General features: G+C 44.4%; 1 protein-coding gene across 1 annotated transcript; it reads left to right on the top strand.

Annotated features, from left to right (window-relative positions):
* Positions 1-14,612: 14,612 nt before the first annotated feature.
* On the top strand, positions 14,613-25,389 carry aoc2 (amine oxidase copper containing 2). Its single transcript, XM_056605034.1, has 6 exons — positions 14,613-15,641; positions 19,016-19,685; positions 21,421-21,539; positions 22,163-22,329; positions 22,928-23,060; positions 24,437-25,389. The coding sequence occupies exons 1-6, from the start codon at positions 14,739-14,741 to the stop codon at positions 24,716-24,718; spliced, it is 2,274 nt and encodes a 757-aa protein (XP_056461009.1). The 5' UTR covers positions 14,613-14,738; the 3' UTR covers positions 24,719-25,389.
* The last annotated feature ends 464 nt before the right edge of the window (positions 25,390-25,853 follow it).

Here is a 25,853-nt window from a genome sequence, read left to right on the forward strand (position 1 = left end):
ATGAAAGCACCTGTGATGAACGGAGTCTACGACCGGGTCTGACAAGGTGCCTACGACTAATGCGACAAACCTAATGATGATGGATGTGGGAGGGCGAAGAGCCAGCTTTGTGCTGCGGGGGGGGGGGCAGATAGGAATGCAGTAACGCTGACGCTGCTTGAGAAGAAGACACAAGTTCGTACCTGTTCTGCCTTCGCTCACTCAGTTTTAAAGTGGCTAGTAATTATGAGATGTTTTGCAGTTGACCTTTGTGTGAACTGTGGGTTTTAGATGAAAGGACTGAGATTAGGGCATGGTGTGGTATAGGCAAGGGCAGGAAGGCTGAGCATATCAGTGGGGCTTTATTATCTCTTCAAATAAATATGATTCATGTAAACTGGAGCCCTCTGTGTGTGTGTGTGTGTGTGTGTGTGTGTGTGTGTGTGTGTGTGTTTGTGTGTGTGTGTGTGTGTGTGTGTGTGTGTGTGTGTGTGTGTGTGTGTGTGTGTGTGTGTGTGTGTGTGTGTGTGTGTGTGTGTGTGTGTGCAGTGGCGGACTCAGACTGTTTGAAGGGCAGGGGCGAAAAAATAAAAAGGGCACATTCTGGACAACATGGGGCCCCACCAGCGGACACAGTGGCTTTTTCTAACTTGATGGTGTTTTGTTCCCCCAACGGAGCCTTAAAGGCAGCGCTGCCTTGAAGGTCCCATTCGGGGCACATGTTACATCTCCATGCCTAAAAGAATAGTTGGGCTCATTACTGGGGGTCCTCCCCCAGAAAAAAAAATTGCTTCAAAGACACTGTTTCCCCTTATTCTAGCGACTTTAGAAACACCAAAATGAGTTGTTCACATCATTGTGCACTTTCACATTTTAGCCAAAGAAAGGAGGGTGCCTTACTGCTTTCATCTTTACTAACATTTAAGTAAAAATTTGACCGGAGAAAATTCAATGTGCCGCTACCATACAGTCTTTGAGCGCTGACAGCCAGCTACGGAAACATTTAAGGATGTTCTCCTTCATGTTGAGGTGATAGCTGACCATTATCGTCTCTCTTGCATGAAATGACCTACACTTGAATGATCTTTGCTCAAAAAATGTATATACATTTTTAACGGAACAAACTGCAAACTGAAAATATTAGGTTTTTCTAACTTGGCATCTAATTGCGCTTTTCCACTATGGGTACTGACATACTCTTAATCTGCTTTTTGCTTCGTTATCCAGTGGAGATTTAAGTACCACTCGATGTAGCTGTTTGTCATGGCGACGCCACATGAAAGCAACGCCTCGCATTCCCCGTTCGTCAGCTACCAAAGAGAGGAACGTCTGTACCTCAATAGCTAACCACAACATGTTTTTTTTGGTTTGCCATATTCCTGCTCCAGAGGGCACATCATCATCATCAGGGGCAACCTAGGGCACTCGTTAATTTTTGTTCACGTGTAAAGGGCAGCCAATAAGGCACTTTCTCTCATTTTCACCACCATAGAGGGCACTTTAGGCAAGGCAACTTTATTTATATAGCACTTTTCATACACAAGGCAGACTCAAAGTGCTTCACATATAAACATTGTCATACAATAAAATAAAATAATAGATAAGTAAAAGAAAACGTATGCAAAGAAATGAGTAAAATAGAAGGTGCAATGTATTTAAGATCAGATCAACAGTCTCTCTGGTAACCGCGTCGGGACTCCAACCCGACTTAAAGGAACTTGGTACTTTCTCTGGGACTCCAACCCGGATTCTAGTAACCCTTATCCTTTCTCTCTGGTATCAGATCATGCATCTTTCTGGTAAAAATAGAAAATTAAATTGAAAGTTAAAAAGGCTTTTTAGTAGGTAATATTGACAGTGCAATGTATTTAAGATCAGATCAACAGTCTCTCTGGATGACATGCAATTCCTATTCAAGGACTCTAACCCAGATTCTAGGACTCTAACCCAGACCAAAGGCCTTATTCTGGAATTCCACCCACACACAAACTCAGGACTCTAACCCTTATACAAATACAAACTCAGGACTCTAACCCTTATACAAATACAAACTCAGGACTCTAACCCTTATACAAATACAAACTCAGGACTCTAACCCTTATACAAATACAAACTCAGGACTCTAACCCTTATACAAATACAAACTCAGGACTCTAACCCTTATACACCTCTTCTCAAAAGAGTTACAAAATAGAAAAATAAAGGGAAAGTTAAAAAGGCATTTTAGTAAAATAAAGGCAAAGTATTTAAGATTTAGCAGAAAGCTAGAGCAAACATAAAAGTCTTCAATCTTGTTTTAAAGGTGCTCAGAGTTGGGGCAAGTCTTAAATCCTCAGGGAGTTTATTCCAGCTATTTGTTGCATAGTAGCTAAATCCTGCTTTCCCATGTTTCGTGTTTACTCTGGGGATAATTAACAGATTGGTCTCAGAAGATCTTAGTGTTCTAGAAGGCTTACTGTATGTAGTGGAAGCATATCCGTTAAATATTTTGGGCCTAAACCATGAAGGGATTTATAGGTTAGCAACATGATTTTAAAATCAATTCTCTGACCTACAGGAAGCCAATGTAACGATTTAAGAATTGGTGTAATATGTTCACATTTTTTGGTCTTTGTTAAAACTCTAGCAGCAGCATTCTGAACAAGCTGAAGCTTCCTTAGAGTTTGTTTTGGGAGACCTGTAAGGAGACCATTGCACTAATCAAGCTTACTAGTGATAAAGGCATGTACAAGTTTTTGTAAGTCTTCGGTGGACATGAGCCTTCTAAGTCTTGCTACATTTTTAAGGTGATAATATGCAGATTTTGTAACTGATTTGATGTGACTTTCGAAATGTAAATCAGAATCCATGATAACCCCTAGATTTCTGGCTTTGATTGAGGTTTTCAGGGACAGCGAGTGAAGGTGTTGGGTTACTTTAAGCCTTTCCGTTTTAGCACCAAATACAATTATCTCTGTTTTATCCTCATTTAGCTGAAGGAAATTTCGGCACATCCAGTCTTTCACTTGCTCAATGCACTGGCACAGCAGATCTATGGGCCGATAGTCATTTGGTGATAGCGATACATAGATTTGCGTGTCATCAGCATAGCAATGATGGTCAATATTGTTATTTTGCATGATTTGCCCTAGTGGGAGCATGTAGATGTTGAATAAAGAGGGTCCTAAGATCGAACCTTGTGGGACTCCACACATCACGTTGGTTGATTCTGATACAAAGTCGCCAATGGAAACAAAGTAGTTCCTATTTTGTAGGTAGGATCTGAACCAATTTAAGACTGTGCCTGAAAGCCCCACCCAGTTTTCTAACCTGTCCAAAAGTATTGTATGGTCTACAGTGTCGAATGCAGCACTGAGGTCTAGTAGCATTAGTATTGAGGTTTTGCCAGAGTCTGTGTTAAGACGGATGTCGTTTACAACTTTAATGAGGGCGGTCTCAGTGCTGTGCAGGGGTCGAAATCCTGATTGGAAGGTGTCATAACAACCAGTTGATGCCAGGAAGTGATTAAGTTGCTGGAGGACAACTTTCTCAATGATTTTACTTATGAAGGGTAGATTTGATATTGGTCTGTAGTTGTTAATAATAGAGGTATCTAGGCTCCACTTTTTTAAAAGGGGTTTAATAACTGCAGTTTTCAGGGCTTTTGGGAAGTTGCCTGACTGGAGAGAGTTGTTAACTATCTGCAATATGTCTGCTGCTAGGCAGTCAAAAACATTCTTAAAGAGGTTGGTAGGTAAAGAATCAAGGCAACAGGTGGATGGCTTTAGTTGTGTAACAGTTTCCACAAGAGTTTTAGAGTCTATAACATTAAAGCATGCCATCCCTGCCACGTTATTTTTGCCTGAACAGGGTGGTAGTCCAACATTTTTGTTTGAAGTGGAGATATTGATGGCGCGTCTGATGCCTTCAATTTTATCAGTATAAAAAGCTGCAAACTCATTGCATTTCTGCGTGGAATGGAGATCAGGTGGAATTTGTGTTGGGGGGTTGGTCAGTCTGTCAACAGTTGCAAATAGGGTTTTGGCATTATTAGTATTGGTTGTAATGATATTGGAGAAAAATGTTTCTCTAGCACTTTTTAAGTCTAAATTGTAGGCACGGCGGCTCTCTTTGTAGATATCATGGTGAATATGAAGTTTTGTTTTACGCCAGATGCGTTCAACCTTCCTGCATTCTTTTTTCTGTGCTGTTACAGAAGAAACTTTTCTCCAGGGTGCCTTTTGCTTTCCAGAAATCGTTTTAACCTTATAAGGTGCAATGACATCCATGACATCCATTTTCAAATTAAAGTTTTCTACAAGATCATCAACAGAACATGGGTTGAGAGGTGGTAGTAAGGAGATGGCCTTTTTAAAAAGTACATAAGATTCTTCATTGATATACCGTTTTTTGACAGTATTTGATTTTGTCTGTATGTCGGGAATAAAATATATATTAAAGAAAAGACAAAAGTGGTCAGACAAGGAAGGATCAGTCACAGAGAGATCAGAAACATTGAGGCCCTTTGTGATAACCAGGTCTAGAGTGTGCCCCTTACAATGAGTAGTCTCTTTCACATGTTGAGACCGTTCAAATATGTCCAAAATGGTAAAAAGTTTTTTTGCACACTTGTCATTCAAATCATCAGTATGAAAATTGAAGTCACCAGTTATAACTAGACAGTCAAAGTCTGTGGAGATGCTAGACAATAATTCTGTGAAGTCATCGAAAAAACCTTGGGTTCAGCAGATTATGCGAAACGTCCTTTATACTTTGTCTATGGCTGAAACCTTTTTTGTCTCAGTAATACTCAGGACTACTATCAGTACAGGGGGGGGGGGGCTGGGGCTCCCTCCGCTTGGGTGTTATCAGCCTGTGGCCATGACGTGGCGATGCTATCATTGACACAGATGCAAGTTTGATGCCAACATATTCCAGTTTCTTAAATTCAGCTGGAAAACCGAAAAAGGGAGGAGACAGTGGAGCTGGAGTTGTTGTTGTGGCTATGGGAGAGATGAGGCTGGAGGTCATCGTCGATGGGGGAGTGCAGAGGAGGGGGGTGGCCGTTCCTCACAAGCCAGCATCAGCGATTGGGGAAGGCACAGTGTTGATGGTGTCGGGCAGGCTGTTGTCTCTCTTCAAGGTCTTTGGTCTGCCTGCTATCTGTGTGGCAGATAGTGGCAGAGGAGATGGTGTCTGGGAGGCTGTAGTCTCGCTTCTTCTCAACCTGTGCTCTGACTGTGGCCTGTGCGTCAGACCATGGAGATTTTTGGGAAAGCGAGAAGAGAAGATTGTCCCTTAACAGTTTTGAGCCTAACCTGTTTGGGTGTAGGCAATCTGCTCTGAAAAGATATTTGCGCCCCCAGAACAAGTTGAAATTGTCAATAAAGCCCCTTCCTCTTTCATTGCAGACTCTGGAAAGCCATGTATTCAGTGCAAGTAGACGACTGAATCTGTTTATTCCCCTGTCAACTGCTGGTATGGGTCCACTGATGAATGACTTAATGTGTATTTTGTCCAGTGTATCCAACAGATCAGCGTAATCCCTCTTCAGAAGTTCTGACTGTTCTCTTTGAATATCATTAAGTCCTGCATGCACAATAATCGGTGAGATTTTGGGGTTTTCCAATATGATTGTGGCTAGTTTCTGGTGGATATCACTAACCATCACATCTGGGAAGTAGCATGTTTTGATCTTCTTACCGGTTATATCCTTGATAGTTGAGTCCCCTATAATCAGAGTGTCTGGTTCATCTGCTTTCTGTGAGATGGGCCCTTGTTGGCTTGAGGTGGCGGTGGTAGACGCATGCGCAGCTCGCCTCCGTGGCGACTGGTTATTGTTCCATCTCTGTCCGCACCGTCCGTCCGGACACATTTCGGGGCTCAGGGGTGCATGGGTGGCCGACGCATGCACAGCTCGCCTCTCTGGCGACGGGTTCATGGTCGGTCTCTGTCCCCACTGTTTGTCCGGACGCATCTCGGGGCTCAAGGGTGCATGGGTGGCAGGCGCGTTCGTTGGCTTTTGAAGTGGCAGGAACCGGTTCTTCAGCGGCAGGGTTAACTTCAGTGACGGGCTAATCCGTCTGATACATGCAACTTTAGTTTTGGGTAGCTTAGCATTTGGCGTTGAGTGAACTTGTTGATTCACTTTGGTATGTTGTTTTGGCTTAGCGCAGACTCTGTGCCGGTGAGATGCAGCTGGAACTGTCTCTCTCTTGTCCAGCTTCGGGAAGGATACAGTGTAGCTTTGATCATCTTGTTGTGTATTTGTCTGAGTTAGCTCAGCAAACTCACCCATCGGCACTGTATCCTGGAGAAGTCCTTTGCATTTTTCTAATGCGGCTAGTCTCGTTTCAAATAAAGCCACTGTCAAATTAGCACACTTTTTCAACCATGGGGGCACCAGACGGGCAGAAGGGCACTAGAAGGGCACCAGATGGGCGGAAGAGCAATAGAAGGGCACTATAAGGACCAGACGAGCAGAAGGGCACTATCAGGGCACTAGAAGGGCACTAGGAGGGCACTGGAAGGGCACTGGAAGGGCACTAGAAGGACCAGACGGGCAGAAGGGCACTATCAGGGTACTAGAAGGGCACTAGAAGGGCACTAGAAGGGCACTAGAAGGACCAGACGGGCAGAAGGGCACTATCAGGGTACTAGAAGGGAACTAGAAGGGCACTGGAAGGGCACTAGAAGGACCAGACGGGCAGAAGGGCACTATCAGGGTACTAGAAGGGCACCAGATGGGCAGAAGGGCACTTGAAGGACCAGACGGGCAGAAGGGGACTATCAGGGCACTAGAAGGACCAGACGGGCAGAAGGGGACTATCAGGGTACTAGAAGGGCACCAGACGGGCAGAAGGGCACTATCAGGGTACTAAAGGGAACACTAAAAGGGCACCAGACGGGCAGAAGGGGCCTATAAGGGCACTCATTGAATTTTCTTGTTCTAGAGGGCACATCATCATAATTTATTGTATGAAGGAGCACCCTAGAGGGCACCTAATCATGTTTTGCACGTGAAAAGGGCAGCCAATAAGGCATTTCCTCTTGTTTTCGACACTCTTGAAGGGCACTTTAGCGCGCTTTTTCAACCATTGAGTCACGAGGGGGGGCGGTCGCCCTGCCCCCCCCCCTGAGTCCGCCACTGTGTGTGTGTGTGTGTGTGTGTGTGTGTGTGTGTGTGTGTGTGTGTGTGTGTGTGTGTGTGTGTGTGTGTGTGTGTGTGTGTGTGTGTGTGTGTGTGTGTGTGTACGTGCGCACTAGGTTCCCTGCATGCTCTGCCTCAGCTTTCCTACACACCACATGACCATGTGAGCGTCAACCCAGGACCAGGAAGGCTTAGGATCTAAATACTAAACCTTAATACTAAACCTTAAATCAATATCAAAATCCTAAACACATACATAACAGCCTATGCTAATTCTCAGATTCAGATTTAAGATTTAGGCTTAGATAGGCTATATAATTTATAATAAGATTGAGGATGTAGGTTTAGATATAGGATTTTGATTCAGCATTTAGTTTTAGGATTTCGATTCATACAAAAGATTTTGCTTTAGATTTAGGTTTAAAATTGTATCTATGTAAAAAAAAAGTGACACGAAAATTGCAGTGTAGTTTTGAGGGGTGTTAAGTTGCCAAATCCGGGAAAAAGTTAAGCAAAGCTCTTGCTAAATGTTGAACAAGTGAAGAACGTTATTTAGGAGCAAAATTGTACATACGGCACCTCATACCCCCCTATACACACCTATGTATTCCGCTCAGTGGTCTGAAATGTTGAATACGATTAGAACGTTGTACCTCCATGCCTATTTTCAGATAATGAATGGGGCTGCAAATGTGGATTGCTCTGTAAAACAGGAAAAATATGCATATAATGATGGCCTACAATTGATTAATTGATGTATATTTTGTGTAATGTCGCACGCTATATCAAATTAGACTTGTATAACCAATTATAAAATCAATAATGAAAATAGGCCTGATTAAAAAATCGTTAAGACACAACCTGATACTTTGCTGCCACCTACTGGCAAAATACTATCTCTGCCGTCCTTGGCCTTATTGCTATGAATAGGACACCAGTCCCATCGTAACCTGTGACATATCTGCCGAGTTTCCAGCTTTTACCAGCTCCGGCACCAATCAGATTTAGGTTTGGCCTTTGGTCAAGTTGTGGTCACTGCACTATATCCAAATGTTCCGACCATACGAGTCGCGAATTTGAAAGTTGTTTATAATGACGAATGGTGCAGCAAGTTTCATGCATATTGCACCTTCCTAGTGGTAATGTCAGGCCATTTAAATGCTGAACTTCCAGGCCTTGTTATAGCGCCACCTAAGCTCCCATCTTTGGATTTCCTTGCTCATTTTACAAGTTCTAGCCTGCCATTTTTAGAACTTTTGATGCCAAAAGGCCAGGAAAATAATGCAAAAGATGCTTCCTCCTATCATCCTCCATGCTAGAAGCTGTGGTCGTGCCTTCCTCAGTGGTGGTCTAGCAGCGCATAGATTGTGTCAACACACTACAACCTGAAAGTTAGCGAAGTGCAGTTCAACACGCACAAGACGTTTGCAGCACCATATATAGGCACGGCTGTGTGCATGTGCACGTGCACAATGTTCCACTGTTTATATGCGAGACCCCCCCCTTGTGTCACAAGACACTGGCAGATCCATCAAACAACTAAAAGAAAAACACAATGGAAGGCTGCAATGGACCGATGAAGTAACAAAAGTACAAAGTATGTTGAAGGGCGATTCTAGGTTCTTCGTCTGGGGGGGCTTTGAAATAGCCTACTATTGAGAACATGCTAATATTTATTTATTTAGATTAATAAGATTAGCAGAGATACAATCTGCAACAATTTAAGTAAATTTCCAAGTTCAATTTGTAACATTTTAACAAGACTGCTAAGTCTGTGTGAATCTCAAAACAGAGAAACAAGAGCATATGATTCACTGGGGTTTGCATTTAATTAAATATATTTTTAAACAGTAAACATTGGTCACTTGTCAGCTTCATCAGCTTATTCCCTTTCAAAAAAAATATGTTCATCTTTCAAGCATGAATAAAGACACCAAGTGCCTCCGTCTTGACTTTGCACGATCAAAATTCTTGTAAAACTTCTGACCCTTGGTATTATGTTTATTTAAAATAAAATAAGTAACTTATTAAAATAAATAAATAAATAAATAAGACACTAAGTCCCGTCTGCCGCTTGTTGATTGGCTCACGTTGTTATGGCAATGAATACGCCCTCAGCTGATAAAATAATGCCAACGTTTTTTTTCAACTGAATGTTAGCACCCATGTCAACTTTTTCTGCTCCTTGCACCTTATCATGCTTATCATGCTTATCATGCTGCGCAGCATTACAAGGCTCTGCCGACTAAAACATTAAGCAATTCAAGGGGAGGCATAGATAGAATCGCCTTGTGGTCAACTGTCATTTAATAGTCATCTGACAGATTATGTCAAGGTTTTAAAATGAATATTATTATTATTACCTGGTCATGTTATTACCAGAGGCGGACAGAGTACACAGCTTCCTTGAGTAAAAGTACAGATACCCCTTGCTAAATTTTACTCAAGTACAAGTAAAAGTACTACAGTCAGATGTCTAATGCCGCTTTTCCACTGCATGGTACCAGCTCGACACGACTCGACTCGACTCAGCTCGCATTTTTTGGGTTTCCACCGCGAAAACATGGTATCTGGTACCTGAAGTGGCTGTTTTTTCTAGTACCGCCTCGCTCTAGGTTCCAAGCGAGCTGAGCCGATGCTAAAAGGTGACGTCGGCAGACGGCCGGCCACTGATTGGCCAGAGTGTGACGAAGTCACGAGAGCGACATGGCAACCATGCTGGTAACAGCCATAGCAGCGCCGCAGCCAACATATTCCACTTCTTCAACTTCTTCAACATGCCAGCTAATAATACGAACACGAATACCATCGCATCGATGTCCTCCATTGTTGTTATGTGGGTTCTGTCCATGTGTGGGTTGCGTAGGTGTTGTTTGCGTCGCGTACAAAAATACGTCACGGCCCTTTCGTGCAGCCGACCCCGCCCACGTCCAGGAGGTACTATTTGCGGTGGAAAAGGACCCGTGCTGCTACCGTGTCCAGTCGTGCCCTGTCGAGTCGTGTCGAGTCGAGCTACATGTGCGGTGGAAAAGCGGCATATTTGAGTAAAAGTACTGAAGTACTTGTTTTTAAAAGTACTTGAGTACCAAGAGTACAAGAGTACATTTTCTAAATATTGCATAACTACTGCCACAGTGCTTACATTTATGTATAGGAACGTCCTACATGGAGTTATGAAAAATGTTAATAACTTGGAGAATGTAAAAGGAATTGAAAGTAAAATCAAGTCATTTTCATCTTTTTACCATGTTGATTTATTTAACATTTCTCACTTGCCCACAAGGCAATAGCACAATAGTATACAGTATAACACTAACAGTATACTCAAGAACATAAAAACAATTGCTCAGCTTACTTAAATATTTAATATCGGAAAAGAAAATTCAACAATCGTCTCTCATCTAAATCTGACCATGGAGTTGACTTTGGCGGAAGGCAAAGGTGATTGCTGATAGGCTGAAGGCTGTCCTAATCAGTGGCGCCTGCACAATCCAATCACGTTTGAGAGGGAAACAACAAATTTAGGGTTTCCGAGATTTTTCTTTTCTCCTTTTCTTTTTTTCTGACAGCAGTGATTGCAATTTTGAATGGTCAATATAAATTTAAAAAACACATAACCAAGTACTTTTCTGGCTATTGTTGCATATTTGTAAATGTCAGTTTTACATTTGGATTGGTAGGGTGACAACTGAAAGCTACTTAGATAGGCTTCGTTTTTTAAGTTTGAGGGAAAGCTTCACGTTCGTGTTTGCATGGGTAGCACCACTTAGTGTTCTGGCCATTTTTGGCCATTTTTTTGTTTTTGCACTGCGCCTACTCTAGAGAGCACTGCTCCTACATAGTATGACCTCTAATCACATACTTGGTCTCTTTGGAAAGCTGAGAACCTGTGGAATTTGATGACATTATAAGAATAACTGTATAAATTACTCTCACAGTGCTGGGAAGACTACAATATTGTTTTTCCTCCCGGCCGGTTACACACAACTCCAAAACCAAGCTGATTGTAGTACCCTGGGTAACTCCATATCTCTTGGAAACACTACTGAGCCCTAGCCCTAGGTCTTGTGATGCTTTGTGTAAAAGCAGATCAACAAAGCATAAAAGATGAAGCCTCCAGCTCCTTTTATGTAATGATATGTCCATTCGTTCTGGTCAGGGTCCTTTTGTAGACTCCAAAAAAGACCTTTGGCTACCCAAAATGCATACTGTAAACAAAAGTGAACCCAAACAAGGCAAAGCATAATCTTGGTCTCAAATGAAAGGTTACCCTCTGGGCTTCCTTGTGAACCATTTAGATAGCATACCAGATGTTCTGATTTATAATGAGACAGGTATAATCACACAAAAATCAAATTTTTAGCTATCCAACTCTGGGGAAGAGCCTGCTAGTTTACGCACACCCCTTGCGCATTTGTTTTCTCAACACGACGCTGAAGTTGGCATCCGATTCGCAGCATCCGATTCGGCAGCTGGTCCACTTTAAATCGGTCCTGATTGAAAACCACTACACCTAGACTCTTCAAATCTGGACTAAATTTTCACAGTGAGGCTATACATTATATAAAACATAGTTACAGATTTGTGAAACCTTTTTTCTATTTGTGAAAATGCAATACAGGCTCATTTTAATGCTTTTTAGGGGTCCAGACTGCATTAGAACGGGTCCTGATTGAAAACCACTACACCTAGACTCTTCAAATCTGGACTAAATGATCACAGTGAGGCTATACATTATGTAAAACATAGTTTCAGATTTGTGAAACCTTTACCCTATTTGTGAAAATGCAATAAAGGCACATTTTAATGCTTTTTAGGGGTCCAGACCGCATTAGAACTGATCCTGATTAAAAACCACTACACCTAGACTCTTCAAATCTGGACTAAATTATCACAGTGAGGCTATACATTATGTAAAACATATTTTCAGATTTGTGAAACCTTTACCCTATTTGTGAAAATGCAATACAGGCTCATTTAGGGGTCCAGACCGCATTGCATTTTCACAAATAGGGTAAAGGTTTCAAAAATCTGAAACTATGTTTTACATAATGTATAGCGTCACTGTGATAATGTAGTCCAGATTTGAATAGTATAGGTGTAGTGGTTTTCAATCAGGACCGATTTGAAGATTCTAAGTGGTTTTCAAGCCGAATCGGATGCTGCGAATCGGATGCCAACTTCAGCATCGTTTTCTCAACCACACGTGAGACGTTGTTTGACATGCTGGATATCGTCAGAAAGGTATTTTCATTGGCTATTAGGATATCTAAGGCCCGTCCCCGACCTTTGCTGTTTGCTGGTGTAGCTGTCAATCAAAGTATACATGCCCCGTTTTGATAGTGATTGCCTCATTGGCTTGTAAACAAGGAAGTATTGGTCTTACAGACATGTGGGAGGTTTCTGTGTCACCGTGAGACCCTGGCGAACACTGAATCAGAGTCGACATTAGCGGAAATCAAACCCTGAATCGCAGTTTTCTACAAAAAAAACATAGTAGCGTTTCGGTTTTCTATTTTTCGGCTGCTTTGTATAAGATTGTTTGTGCATATACACAATGTAATTACACTAAAATAATATTGATATTCGGTTTCTGCGGACTCGTATGAACATTTCAAGACCCAACATGAAGTATCAACTCATTGCTAAGGATATCCACAACAACGATAAAGTTAGAATGCACCAAGGGAGGAGGAGGGTGAGGGGGGCTATTTTGACCTAAACACTAGGATATTTTTGATCTATATTCGCTAAACATATTTATTCCACCATATGGTTGACATTGGAAGACATTCCTGAGATTCTAAGCTTTCAAACGGTGCATGACATGACTATAACACTCAACTGTATGATGCCGAAAATTGACCCAGCATGTTGGGGGGAAGGCCTGGTGTAACGAAAACTTGCCTGCCGGCGGGATTTGACGATTAAGTGGTTAATGGCTTAACCTTACTACATCTGTTATGAAATCAAAGACAACAAGAATGTGTGTGTGTGTGTGTGTGTGTGTGTGTGTGTGTGTGTGTGTGTGTGTGTGTGTGTGTGTGTGTGTGTGTGTGTGTGTGTGTGTGTGTGTGTGTGTGTGTGTGTGTGTGTGTGTGTGTGTCCAATTTGAAAAACAAATAGAAGGAACAGGGATGAATATTGTACATATAAGTGTTAACAAAAAAAATACGGTGAGGAAAGGAGACAATTAAAAAAGCAATAGGCCTACAATTAAAATGGACCACTGGTTATTAAACCCTCCAGCAAATGCAGATTCCACTGCCTAACATCTGCACGCTGCAAAGGAGGACCATGCACATGCTGGTTCAAAAAACTGTCCGGTTTGTCATTCGCTCGTCTCTTCGGTTGTTTTGAACTTCTGGCCTAGCGCTGGGTTGGTCTATGAGCATCTAGTTGCAGAGTGTGTGACAAAGGGGTTTATGTCGTCGATAAACGTGCGGTATGTTGTGGTAACTCTTTAACACTCGAACAAAATAAGAGGTAAAGCCAAAGTTTGAAAGATAGAGACTTTTTATCAATTGTAGAGATGTAACAACAAAACACGAGTTGGTTTGTTTGCCAAAGAATCTGGAATCAGGCTTCAGGCTACTTTTTCTGAAAATATATGTGGATTCCTGTATGTTGGTAATTATAAAATAACTGCATTCATTCAATACAGGTATATAAATTGATACATTTGGTGAACTAAGTATTTGGTGAACTGATTAAAATACTTCATGGTTATCATGCTTCAAGACGGCACCCATCCTCATTCAATCCCATGTGAATGAGAGTCAATCGTTTCTGGGTGCCCATAGGACTACGGGAGCTTTAATATGCCGGGTGGCAGAAGCGGATTAGCCTGCAGGCAGCAGCCAGGGGGGCCATGTGAGCAATTTGATAAAAAAAAATATATATCTTGAATTTGCCCATAACATGAAACATTAAAAAACAAAGCAGCCTATTTTGTCGATGTGTGGGCCAGGTCATAGTCTATTTGTTGTAAAATAATACGTCACGGTGGGTCGTGCCCGAAGTGAAGCGGAAACACCAAGCCATGGACGCACTTTCACCCAAACCCTCACTAGCGCTCTGTGAGAGCCTTGCGCATGCATCTGCAGTTGTAGGCCTATTTGGCGCCCGCTCCGCTCCCTCTATAAATCAGAGGGGTCCTTCTCGGGGCAAGAGGAACTACACCAGAACGCCTCTCATATCCCAAGATGGCAGGAGAAAAAACTTTCTGCCTGGTGCTGGATCTGACATCAGGATAACCACCTGAATGACGAACATTAAAGGTAAAATAAGGGCAACCTGTCGACTGTGTCTGTCTGAGTTGCATGGGTTGAGTGTGTGATGTAGTGCGTGTGTTAAGGACTTCTGGTGGGAAGTGGAATGCACGTCATTTCGTTGCGTAATCCCCGAATCCCCTGATTCTCAAGAGGCTTTTTTAAAATGGGGGAGGGGACGGGTTTTGTTTGGGGTGGGGAATGGGGGAGTAGTTCGGGGGATGGGTGGTGTCTTCTCCAAGCACACTTTTTGGAGCCGCTACTTGCGTCAAGGGGCTCTTCTTCAGCGGTCTCTCGATCGAGCCCCCCTCGCTTGTCTTTTTTTTTTCTCACACACTGTCGCTCTGAAGTGCAGCAAAATGGTAGCGAACAGGCTGCATTCGTGTCTCAAGTGGACTTTGGCCATCGTCGGCGTCGTCTCTCTCACGATGAACATCGTCTTCCTCTGCATGAGCTCCGAAAAGGCGCCCAGATGCGCCGTCAAGCCTCTCTTCCCGCCGAAAGGGAAGCACGACGCACGCAGCATGGTGTTCGCCGACCTGACCCGCGATGAGTACACGCAGGTGCGGGACTTCATGCTCGGACAGAAGAGTCTGGACTTAACCAACGACGCGTTGGCCAAACCGTCGCAGAACTTTCTGTTTCTCATAGAGCTGTCGCTACCCAAGAAGAAAGACGCGCTGGGTTACCTTGACCAGAATAGTACCAAGCCCTCGCGGGAGGCGACGGTCGTGGTGTTCCACGGCGCGAACGGTCAGATCATAGAGTACGTGGTGGGCCCCCTCCCCAACCCAACAAACTTCACAGACGTCACGCAGAAGAGGTACAACAAGACGCTGCCCATCAGTGCGCGCACGGTGACCATCGGGGAGTACGCGTTGCTCTTTAAGTTTACCCGCGCGCAGGTATACTCCAAACTCCCTAAACTTCTGAAGGAAAGCTTCGACGTGGACAAGGACAAAACTATCAATGAGTTCGAGCAGATGCCCCGCGGGGTGAAATCCGGCGACAGGATCACCTGGATCTCCTTCTTCAGGGACATGAGTGGCATGTACATCCACCCGGTGGGGCTGGAGGTCCAGGTCAAACACCAGAGCCTGAACGAGTCGGAATGGACCGTCGAACGCGTGCTTTATAACGGTCAGTACTTCAACACGGTGGAGGACCTCCGAGAGCAATACGAGGCTGGCAACGTGAGCAAAATCGTTTACAAGGAAACACCCGACTACGGCTCCCTGAAGCCCAAGGTCCGACCCCTGCAGGTATGGGAGAGATTTTACTCTTACTTTTAATGATAATATGTCATTATTATCTTGCCTATACGCTATAATGTTAATCCAATAATTGTGGAGAAACTTGAGTGAACATGGCATCACTCTCCACTCCCAAAATGTTATCTTTATGGCTCCTAAAGGTGCGGCCACACCAGACGCGTATCTCGCGTACTTTTTACGCGAGATACGCGCGTAAAATGTTGCTTGACCATTTTGTGTCAAAAATGGTCACATACGCGCAATACGCGCCATACGCGCATACGTCACTCGCCTAGATGAGTCCAATGTCCATGCAAGTGAACGGAGCGTTCCCTCTTCGTCATAACTATCAAACCAAATGTTATGTTATGTTACTATTTCCACCCAGAATAAAGAAAGTTGTCGGCCGTGGCTGTGTGTGTGTGTGTGTCTTGCCCCAGGATGAGGCTCCCCACGGTAAAGGCTCCAACACTTGGGTGTGTGTGTGTGTGTGTGTTGCCCCAGGATAAGCTGCGCTGGAGTCCGAGGTAGGAAACCCAAACGCCGCCGTGTTTGGGTGATAGAGTTTAGATCGGGTTAGATTAAATAATCTCGGATATAAATAACAATAATCGGGTTAAATAACTTCACATGGTGTGTCTGGTGTGTTTCCAGCATTCGTAGTGTTGATCAGCAGATATATAGTCCGCCAAGACGTTGAGGTTGCTTAGTAACCAGAGACTCTGTCCATGCAAGTGAACGGAGCGTTCCCTCTTCGTCATAACTATCAAACCAAACATCCTTCACATTCACCGAGCGAACATTATGAAAGTAAAATGCACATTTCTCGCTAGAAATGTTTCCATAAAAGCATTTAATGGCGTAACTATGTTACTATTTCCACACAGAATAAAGAAAGATGTCGGCCGTATGCTTCTGTCCAAGCTCACTACTCTCTGCCAGTGACGTCGGGTCAAGCTCAACGCTGATTGGGCAACGCGGCTATCGTCAGACGCGTATCTCGCGTACTTCGCGTAAAAAGTTCAATTTTTTGAACTCTTGAAATGTACGCGATATACGCGATATACGCGCGTATAGCGCGTATTGCGCGTAAATATACGCGCCACATACGCGCTATACGCGCGTACAATGTTGCTTATACGCTTAATACGCGTGAAACGCGTAATACGCGTATTAAACCAATGGTTCCCTATGGAAAAAATGGCGATTTGAGACGCGAAGTACGCGAGATACGCGTCTGGTGTGGCCGCACCTTAAGCCAGGTGAAGGGTTTAGGCGGCCTCAAGCTTGACCTGTTAAAGGTCGGATGGCATGAAAATCTCACTTTACGAGGTTTTCTTACATAAATATGAGTCCCCCTAGCCTGCCTATGGTCCCCCAATGGCTAAAACTTGCTTTTGGTGTAAAACGAGCACTAGGTGTTCTGCTCGTCTTTGAAAAACGGAGGCTGAAGCGCGCTAATTTGGAATGTGGTCCCTTATTTCATCATAAGGGTTCTAAGCTCCTCACCTTTCTCTGCCTTGCCTGCCCAGAGAATTTGGCCCGCCAATGACACGACCGTGCGAGCGCCACCGTGTGTGTGTGTGTGTGTGTGTGTGTGTGTGTGTGTGTGTGTGTGTGTGTGTGTGTGTGTGTGTGTGTGTGTGTGTGTGTGTGTGTGTGTGTGTGTGTGTGTGTGTGTGTGTGTGTGTGTTGAAGAGAATGTTCTCTCACGGACACGTCGGACAGCGAAATATTTGATTTAATCTTAAGGCATGATCATGGGATCAAGTACTGGCAGCAAAGGTTACCAAGGATACATTCAGCGAGACAATAGGTGAACAAGATTCTTATAGGCAAACGTTTTCATTGTGGGTAGGGAGTGGGAGTGACCTTAGGCCAAGTAAATTTGTAATACAATAGGTGGATATTGGACATGTCTGCAGGTCTGTAAGACATGGCTGTAAACAGTTTACACAACAAAGAAGTCAGTCGATTGGCCTGATCTCAATACCAGACTGACTGGCTCCAGTGGGAACTCAAATACGAATTACATTAACCTCTCAGTTAAAAGAGAGGAAGGGGTGTGTTTTAAGAGACAGGGAGAATGAATACAGTTCCTTCTAATGTAATAATTATATAAACAAGGTTAATATAACTTGTATGTGATTGTATATTTATAGTTATGATTGATATTTCCACGACTGTGTGTGTGTGTGTGTGTGTGTGTGTGTGTGTGTGTGTGTGTGTGTGTGTGTGTGATCACACACACTGTAACGCAAGTGTTTTCTGTTGATGTTATGGCGCATAACACGTCGGTTCTTTGACGTCTCTTGTATTTCCACAACGAGACTGTAGTTGGGGTTATCTCAGCCATGGTTGAGAAGGAATTGGGGGAAAGGAACTTTGGCTTTGACTCCCTGAAATACATGAACTGAGACATGCTGCCTGCCGCCGGTTGCCGCGAGGCACCACTGCCGCGAAGCACCACCGCCCGGCAGCGGGCAGCCGGCAGCAGGCAGCACGCGGTTCAGTCGACTTCAGGTTGATGTGAAAGTGGAAGAACCAGAGACGTCGCAGAACCCGACAAAGTCGTTTGTGATTCATAATATCGTCTGGAGGCTCACACAGCTTTTGGCCATGATCATATGCATTGTATGATATAGATATCTATGTATTATATGATATTATTTAGATATAGAGCTCTAGGACTGTAACGCAAGTGTTGTACACTTCCTTGTTATTTGGATAACCGTTCTGCTGTTGGTGTTATGGCGCATATAGAGCTCCAGTACTCCCGTGTGTTCCTTCTAGAATATTTACAGAACACGGCTAAAGGCTCTGTGTGCCTCGCCACACCCCCACCCTCCTCATGACCCGCCTCTCTCCTCCTCATTTGCATTAAAGCTGCTCAGGGCCACACCCCCACCCTCCTCATGACCCGCCTCCCTCCTCCTCATTTGCATTAAAGCTACAGATATCGAAAAGGCGCATTTGGGGAAAGCTCAATGTGTGACTGGCTCGTAGTGGCTGTAATTATGCACCAAGGCTGAATTTCGGGAACGTCTTCAAATCCTGCTACTTATATCTATATTAATTCATCCATAAAGTGGCATGCCATGGGACCTTTAAATGTTTGTTGCTACAAAAACTGGTAAACAGCGCACTAAATCTACGCACGGAAAGAGTGCATTGGATGAGGCAATGACGTATGGATGATGTAGTGTATGCCTACGGGGCCGATCGGGGCATTTAGGCAGGGGTGACTCTTTGGGTCTTTGGCAAACAAACTCAAGGCTTTGTGCTTTCATCTTCGCAAGCGATAATAAAGTCGTTATCTTTCATACTTCCCGAACTCTCTCATTTCTGTGTAAGTCTTAAATGCTGGTTCATCCACCCCACAGGTGCCGCCCTTGCAGTACTACCCCGAGGGGAAGCGCTTCAGCGTGGAGAACAATCAAGTCCTCTACCTGGACTGGAGCTTCGCCTTCGGCCTGAGCTCCCTCACGGGCATGCGTGCGTTCGACGTGCGCTTCAAGGGCGAGCGGATCGTGTACGAGCTGAGCGTGCAGGAGGCCATGTCGGTGTACGGTTCCGTCACGCCGGGCATGGCGCTCACCAAGTTCCTGGACTCCAGCATCGGCATTGGCCGCTTCGCCCACGAGCTCGCGCGGGGGGTCGACTGCCCCTACGACGCCACCTACATCACCACGCACCGCTACATCGACGTGTCGGCGCCCGTGCGCTACAAGAACTCCATCTGCGTGTTCGAGCACAACACGGGACAGCCCCTGCGCAGGCACTTCTCCGACTTCTTCAGCAACAGCTACGGCGGGCTGGTGAACAGCGCCCTGGTGTTCAGGACCATCACGGCCATCGGCAACTACGACTACATGTGGGACTTCGTGTTCTACCAGAACGGCGCGCTGGAGGCCAAGGTGCACGCCACCGGCTACATGTCCACGTCCTACCTGGTGAAGGGCAGTAACAAATACGGCCACCAGGTGGCGGACAAGGTCCTGGGGAACATTCACACCCACTTTGTCAACTTCAAAGTGGACATGGATGTGTTGGGTGAGTGCTGAAGTATAGTTTGGTCTTCATTTCTCTGAGGCGATATTTGCATTCACATTTTTAAGGCGTAAAGAGGGGGGGGGGGGGGGGAGGTGTTCTTCTCATGGCCCTAAGGAGGTCTGTGGGGTATCAAATCCGTCTGTGCAATATTTATTTATAAAATATAAGCCTTTAAATTAATTATTATGATAAGTCAAAATTAGATAAAAATAATAATGCTTATATTTCAGCTTTCTTTAGACTATTTCCGTTCAGGATTTTTTCTTTTATTTCTTCAGACTCGGGGGGGGGGGGGGGGGGGCCCAGTGGGGGGGCCAACCTCTTACCAATGGTGGCCGTGTCCCCCCCCTGGCCCCCATGTGGATACGCCCCTGATCTGTAGTGGAAGTGGAACACTTCCACATCAATCTGTAGAAGTCAATCAATAAATCAATCAATACAAACATGGCAAGGGACCGCTAGATTAATCCCACTAGAATTACCAATTGATTTGCTCCCTGCAGTCGCATATGCTCTGGTTTGATCTTTGATCTTTTGGGGTTCTCCCTCGGTCAAACAAGAAGACGCCTAACAATATCAATACAACCATAGATATACGTATAGCTATATAAGCAACAATATGTAATATATCAAATATAACATTACAATAATACATGTTTGTTTCCATGAATTTCATGGTGTTGAATACAACATTTATATTATTTAGTGGTGGGCATAGATTACATTTTTTAATCTAGATTAATTTTGGAATTAATCTAGATTAAAATGGCAAACTGCAAAAAATCCTTTCGTTTACCTTGACAACTGTCAATTATACTTGGCAACGGTGAATTATCAAATATAATTCACCGCCGGAAGTCGTGAAGTGCCCATGCAAGTGAACGAAGCATAAACAAAAATAATTGACAGCTGAACGTTGGGAAAGCCCATGCAAGTGAATGGAGCAGTCTATAGCATTGAGAAGAGCCGTGTAATAATCCATAATAATGTAAGGTTTAGAAGTTAAATATTTGAAAGTTGTAGAATAAATTAATATAATTTATATTGGAGTTAATTTGCTAGAAATTTACTTACAATGTCAATCAGTTAATCATTTACATATTTACATGTTTACATATTTAACAGTCAGGATATTCGGTTGAATCTGCCTCTCTGATTCCCTCACCTCAGTCTAAATTCTAGCTTCTGATTGGTTAGTTCAGTCATGTGATGGGTCCGAACAAGGAAGTGTTTGAAAATAGATTAACGGCGATATTTTTTTTATCGCGCGATACAGGTTTCACGTTAACGCAGCCGTTAACGCCAATAACGGCCCACCACTAATATTATTGTTTTACTACGGTTTACTGCACTACATTACATTGGTATTGTACAAACTTCTTGGCTATTAGTAATATAATGTGATCCACAAAACAAATTATCAAAGATCCATGACTCTTTTTAAATGTACATGTATCTAATATACAGTTTTCCATTATTTGTTTCCATGATTCAACCAATCAGTCTAAAGCATTGACCACAGCCTATTCTCCTATTATAATCTTTTAAACCTGTTTCTCTCTGAAATGCTCGGTGATACACTCCAAAGTTCTTCCCACGATCATTCTTCATGAAACCAAATGCTCAAATGATACATCCCGCTGCTGAAAAAAGAATATCTATGGTTGGATGGCAAATCATGTTGAAAATTAACGGCTATGTGTGACTGTAAAAATGTTGCACATGTTCTCCACAGGAGTGAAAAATGTGTTCCTGACCAAAGACATGAAGTACACCAACGTGTCGATGCCTTGGAACCCGAGCCATCACGCCATGGTTCCTCAACTGGTGGAGGAACAACTCAAAACGGAAAAGGTCCCTCTCTCCTTCTGAATCCATCTTTTATCTAAAACGCAGGACTTATGCCGGTGGATGGCTGTTAGGGATCGGCCTTCCTTAAGGTTTGTGTATACCTGTATATGGAAAGTGATGCCACCGAATCGCTCCAAAGATAGAATAACATATATTACAAAAATGTACAGATATAATTACTTTAAATTTTGGCTCTCAAAGGAAGATTCCAACAGGACTTACAAAATGTAAATCTTTAAAGGTGCTGTAGGTACGATTTAAGAGCGACTATTGGAGATTTGCTGCGCAGGCCATAGCCTTTATCAGCTGTAAGTGTGCGTAATGTGCAGTGAGAAGAACGTCTGTTTCTAGTGGACCGCGTAGTTGACCTCAGAACGAGATCCCTCCCAGGTCGTTTCTGACCAATCAAGGCCTGCCTTCTCTGAATCATCTCGATGATGGACTACGGTTGTTTTACGCTGTTTCGTTTGAAATCCTGTCTCTTTCCCGCCTCTCTCTCTCTCCCTCCCTCTCTCTCTCCCTCCCTCTCTCGTGAGTCTTACCTATGCAGCTCTACCAGCCCCCGTTTGGCCGCCGTGACCGTCCACCTGGCTGTTGCTTCACGCTTTGCTTTTGAACCCCTGCAGGCCGCGGCTCTGCGCTACGGCACCGTGACGCCGCGCTACCTCCACGTCGCCAGCAGGGCGCTGAACCGCTGGGGCCACGAGCGCTCCTACCGGCTCCAGGTCACCACCTTCGCCGGGGACCCCCTCCCAGAGAGCGCGCCGGAGGAGAAGGCCATGTCGTGGTCGAGGTGGGTCTTTAACGGTTCGATGGCGGAGGGGAATGCTAAAGGTTGCTAAAGAGAATATTAGTAAAAAATTGATGCTTACGTTTTTCCTCTAACCGTCAATTTGTCAGTGATATACAAGCTACTCATTAAAATCCCGTTCCTATGTTGTGCTTTGTGGACGACGTGTTTTCATGAGCACTGTGCGTTGGTCAAACACCTCGGATGCGGGTTCTGTATTTCTGGACGCTGTTCCTTGGAATCTGACAACCGGAAGTCCCCAATTGCTGGAGGAGCATTGAACCAAACCTTCTGAGACACCAGTCTCTGCTTAGCCTTCAGATCGCCGCTCTTAATGGGGCAGCAAGAGGCTCAGGAGGTAGAGCGGGTTGGCTGGTAACCACAAGGTTGCTAGTTCCATCCGAGTGTCGAGGGGTCACCGAGCAAGACACTTAACCCCTAACTGCAATCAAAGAGCTGGCTGTCACCTAGCATGGCTGACACCGCCGTCGGTGGGTGAATGGGAGGCAATACTGCATCGTGCTTCGAGTGGCCACCGGTTAGGAAAGCGCTGTATAAATGCAGTCTGTTTACCATCTTAATCTAAACTCTCTCTCTTTAGATACAAGGTGGCTATCACCAAGCACAAAGACGCGGAGCAGACCAGCAGCAGTCTGTACAGTCAGAACGACATCTGGAGCCCCGCGGTGGACTTCAGCAAGTACATCGCGGACAACGAGAGCATCGACAACGAGGTATTTACACTGTCCGCGTTAGGGCTTTGACTCCGAACTTCGTTATTCGAATATAATTAGAATATCAAAAAATAAATCAAGATTCAAACAAATATTAGGCAGCCGTTAATATTGGAACCTGTTACGGGCAGGCCAAGAGGGAGAGACGTCGGAGAACCCCACGCAGTCTATTCATTGTAATATTGTAATAACCACGGAAGAGGCAGTGACGCACGACCGGTAACCATAGCAACGCCGGTAAACAAACCTCGCGAAGCCCAATCCAGGTCTTACCGAAGGCATTTAATGGTCAAAATATTATCAATAAATATTCAAATATATTTGAATATTAATCAACAAACGAACTTCGAATATGATTTTTGGGCAAAAGTCAAAGCCCTAGTCTGCGTTGACCCCTAGTCAATGACAGATGAGGCGGAGCGTGGCATGGCTCCAATGTATGGCTGCTCTCACACAATGCCCAGCTAAGCATTCCTCAGCTGCTGGGATACACGTTAAAGTAGCCGCAGTGGGACTCATTCTTTCGATGCTAGTGCAATTCTTCACGTCGTTCCGCACACGTGTCACAAGAGAACACGACTCACAACATGATTAATTCTCACGACACTGGTGAGAATTAACTATTTTAAGCCCCTGACACTTTAATGGCTTCCATCACTGTTAGATCCCCTAACAAGACATACATCTCCGTGGTAACACTGTTATGAATCCCAGCCCTGATAACTCCCACCCCTGTCATGTTTCCCACACCTGTTATAACTCCCAACCCCGTTATGACTCCCTCCCCTGTCATAATTCCCAACACTGTCATAACTCCCAGAACCACCTGGTATCTCCTCCAACCGCAAAGGAAAGGAGGGAATCATCCTCCCCTAATGGCTGCGGTGACACCATGCTCAGCTGCACTATGGCGCAACCGGGGTGCACTCGGTTCAACGAGCCTCAGTGGGAAAGAACGCGATAAGCAAATCGCGAAGGCTGCAGGGAATTATTAGTTACTTTCTTTTACAATTCAATAGTTAGATAAAGATGTTATAATATCAATTCATGCGTCCATTCATCTCGACACATTAGGCCTGGCCTAAAGATAAGAGCCGTTCATATGTTGACTGCTTCCAATGTTGTGTTGCTCATGCCGTAGAACGATTTATTGCTTCACAAAAATCGCATACTAAATCGCAAACGCAATAGTGGTCGAAATAATCACGATTGGTTCATTTCCCCAAAACTCAGCCAAGAACCCTGCCGCGGTGGTGGAGGAGTTCACCGCTAGTGCGTTCACACCCCGAACAGAGCAAGCACATCGGACTCACACACTGTCATCGACCGACCAGTTAATTTTTTTTTAAAAACACTCCACCCTGTCCCCGACCCAGGATCTGGTGGCCTGGATCACCACGGGCTTCCTCCACATCCCGCACGCGGAGGACGTCCCCAACACGGTGACGGTGGGGAACGGCGGCGGGGTCCTCCTGCGGCCGCACAACTACTTTGACGTGGACCCGTCCAGCGAGTCGCCCGACGCCGTGTACATCAAGCCCCAGTCGGAGCAGAGCTGCGACACCAACCGCATGGCCTGCCTGGCTCAGGACAGCTGCAGCCCCGTCCGGGAACCCTTCACCTACAACGGCTTCGAAGGAGTCCTGAAGTTTGACTAGTTCGGGTCGACCCGTTTGGGGGGGAAAAGGGTTTCGGGAATCAGAGTTTGCAGGTTGTACTTTTGCATACATCTGGACTTTTTCCTATGAAAAAAAACAAACGAACGTGTCTAAACGGTGACATTTTAAACCAACGGGTGCGAGTGTGATCAGCGGTTAAACGCACGTTTAGAAAATCTGCCTCTTCTGACATCAAAAGTGGGCGTGTCCACCTAGAAGTATGACGGAGAGATGAGCCACGTTTGCTGAAGTCCACCGAGTTTGCTGGTACACTGATCTACCCAGCGCCAGGTGCATATTGCACCTGGCGGTGTAATATGTCACCTTTAACCGAACACCAGAAAATTCTATGCTTACCAGCGATCGGACCAGGTCCTGATTCATCATCATATTCATATCCCGTCCAGTTTTTTGATGTTTTTTTTAATACATATTCGAGTATCACCTTTGTAGTAACCCCCGTTGTGATTGTATGAGACTTCTCTCAGCCTCAGTCGTATCCAAGCACCTTGGGGCAGCAGCGTCTGCTATAAAAGCTAAATGTTCTTCCACACATGCACCTTTACCCACTCGCTGGTCTACTTAAATACCCAGCCTTCTATTAACTACTACATTTAGAGGGATGCTGTTCAGGAGAGATGAGGCTTGATGTTGAGTTGCATTGGATAAAATAGAACGGATACGTTTTACTCCAGTGCTTCTGTGACTTATTCGAGTGTCTGGAGTACAATTTATCAGTTGTGAAACTTTATCCCCGTTTTCACTGTTGTGAAAGTGAAAACCCGGAGTAAAATAAATAGCACTTAGTTTGAGGGAAAAAATGAAAATGTTCTATCTGTGATTTACTGTTAGTCCGTCCAGTCCAGTGAAAAGAAGTTACTCTTGATTGAATAAAATGGATTTGACACACATGTTGCTTTTGGTCTTTCATATGCAATAACATATGTAGACAATTCAGTGGCTTTTTTATACACACAATTGATGATAAATATAACATTATTTAATGTTGTAAAACTTTGTTTTTATAACACTTAAAAGTACCAGTTTGCCAGACCGATACAATCAATCTTTGGAACTGCATATCCTTGTGAATTTGTAAATGTTCTAACTTTGCCAAATAGATTTCTCTTTTATT

This window comes from Gadus chalcogrammus, chromosome 2, assembly GCF_026213295.1.
Source record: "Gadus chalcogrammus isolate NIFS_2021 chromosome 2, NIFS_Gcha_1.0, whole genome shotgun sequence".
NCBI lineage: Eukaryota > Metazoa > Chordata > Actinopteri > Gadiformes > Gadidae > Gadus > Gadus chalcogrammus.

Excerpts from the sequence above, each read along its gene's own strand:
- aoc2 (XM_056605034.1), top strand. The coding sequence starts at position 14,739 with ATGGTAGCGAACAGGCTGCATTCGTGTCTCAAGTGGACTTTGGCCATC. Across the intron at positions 22,330-22,927 it reads AAGGCCATGTCGTGGTCGAG|ATACAAGGTGGCTATCACCA; the intron begins GTGGGTCTTTAA and ends CTCTCTCTTTAG. Across the intron at positions 23,061-24,436 it reads ACGAGAGCATCGACAACGAG|GATCTGGTGGCCTGGATCAC; the intron begins GTATTTACACTG and ends TCCCCGACCCAG.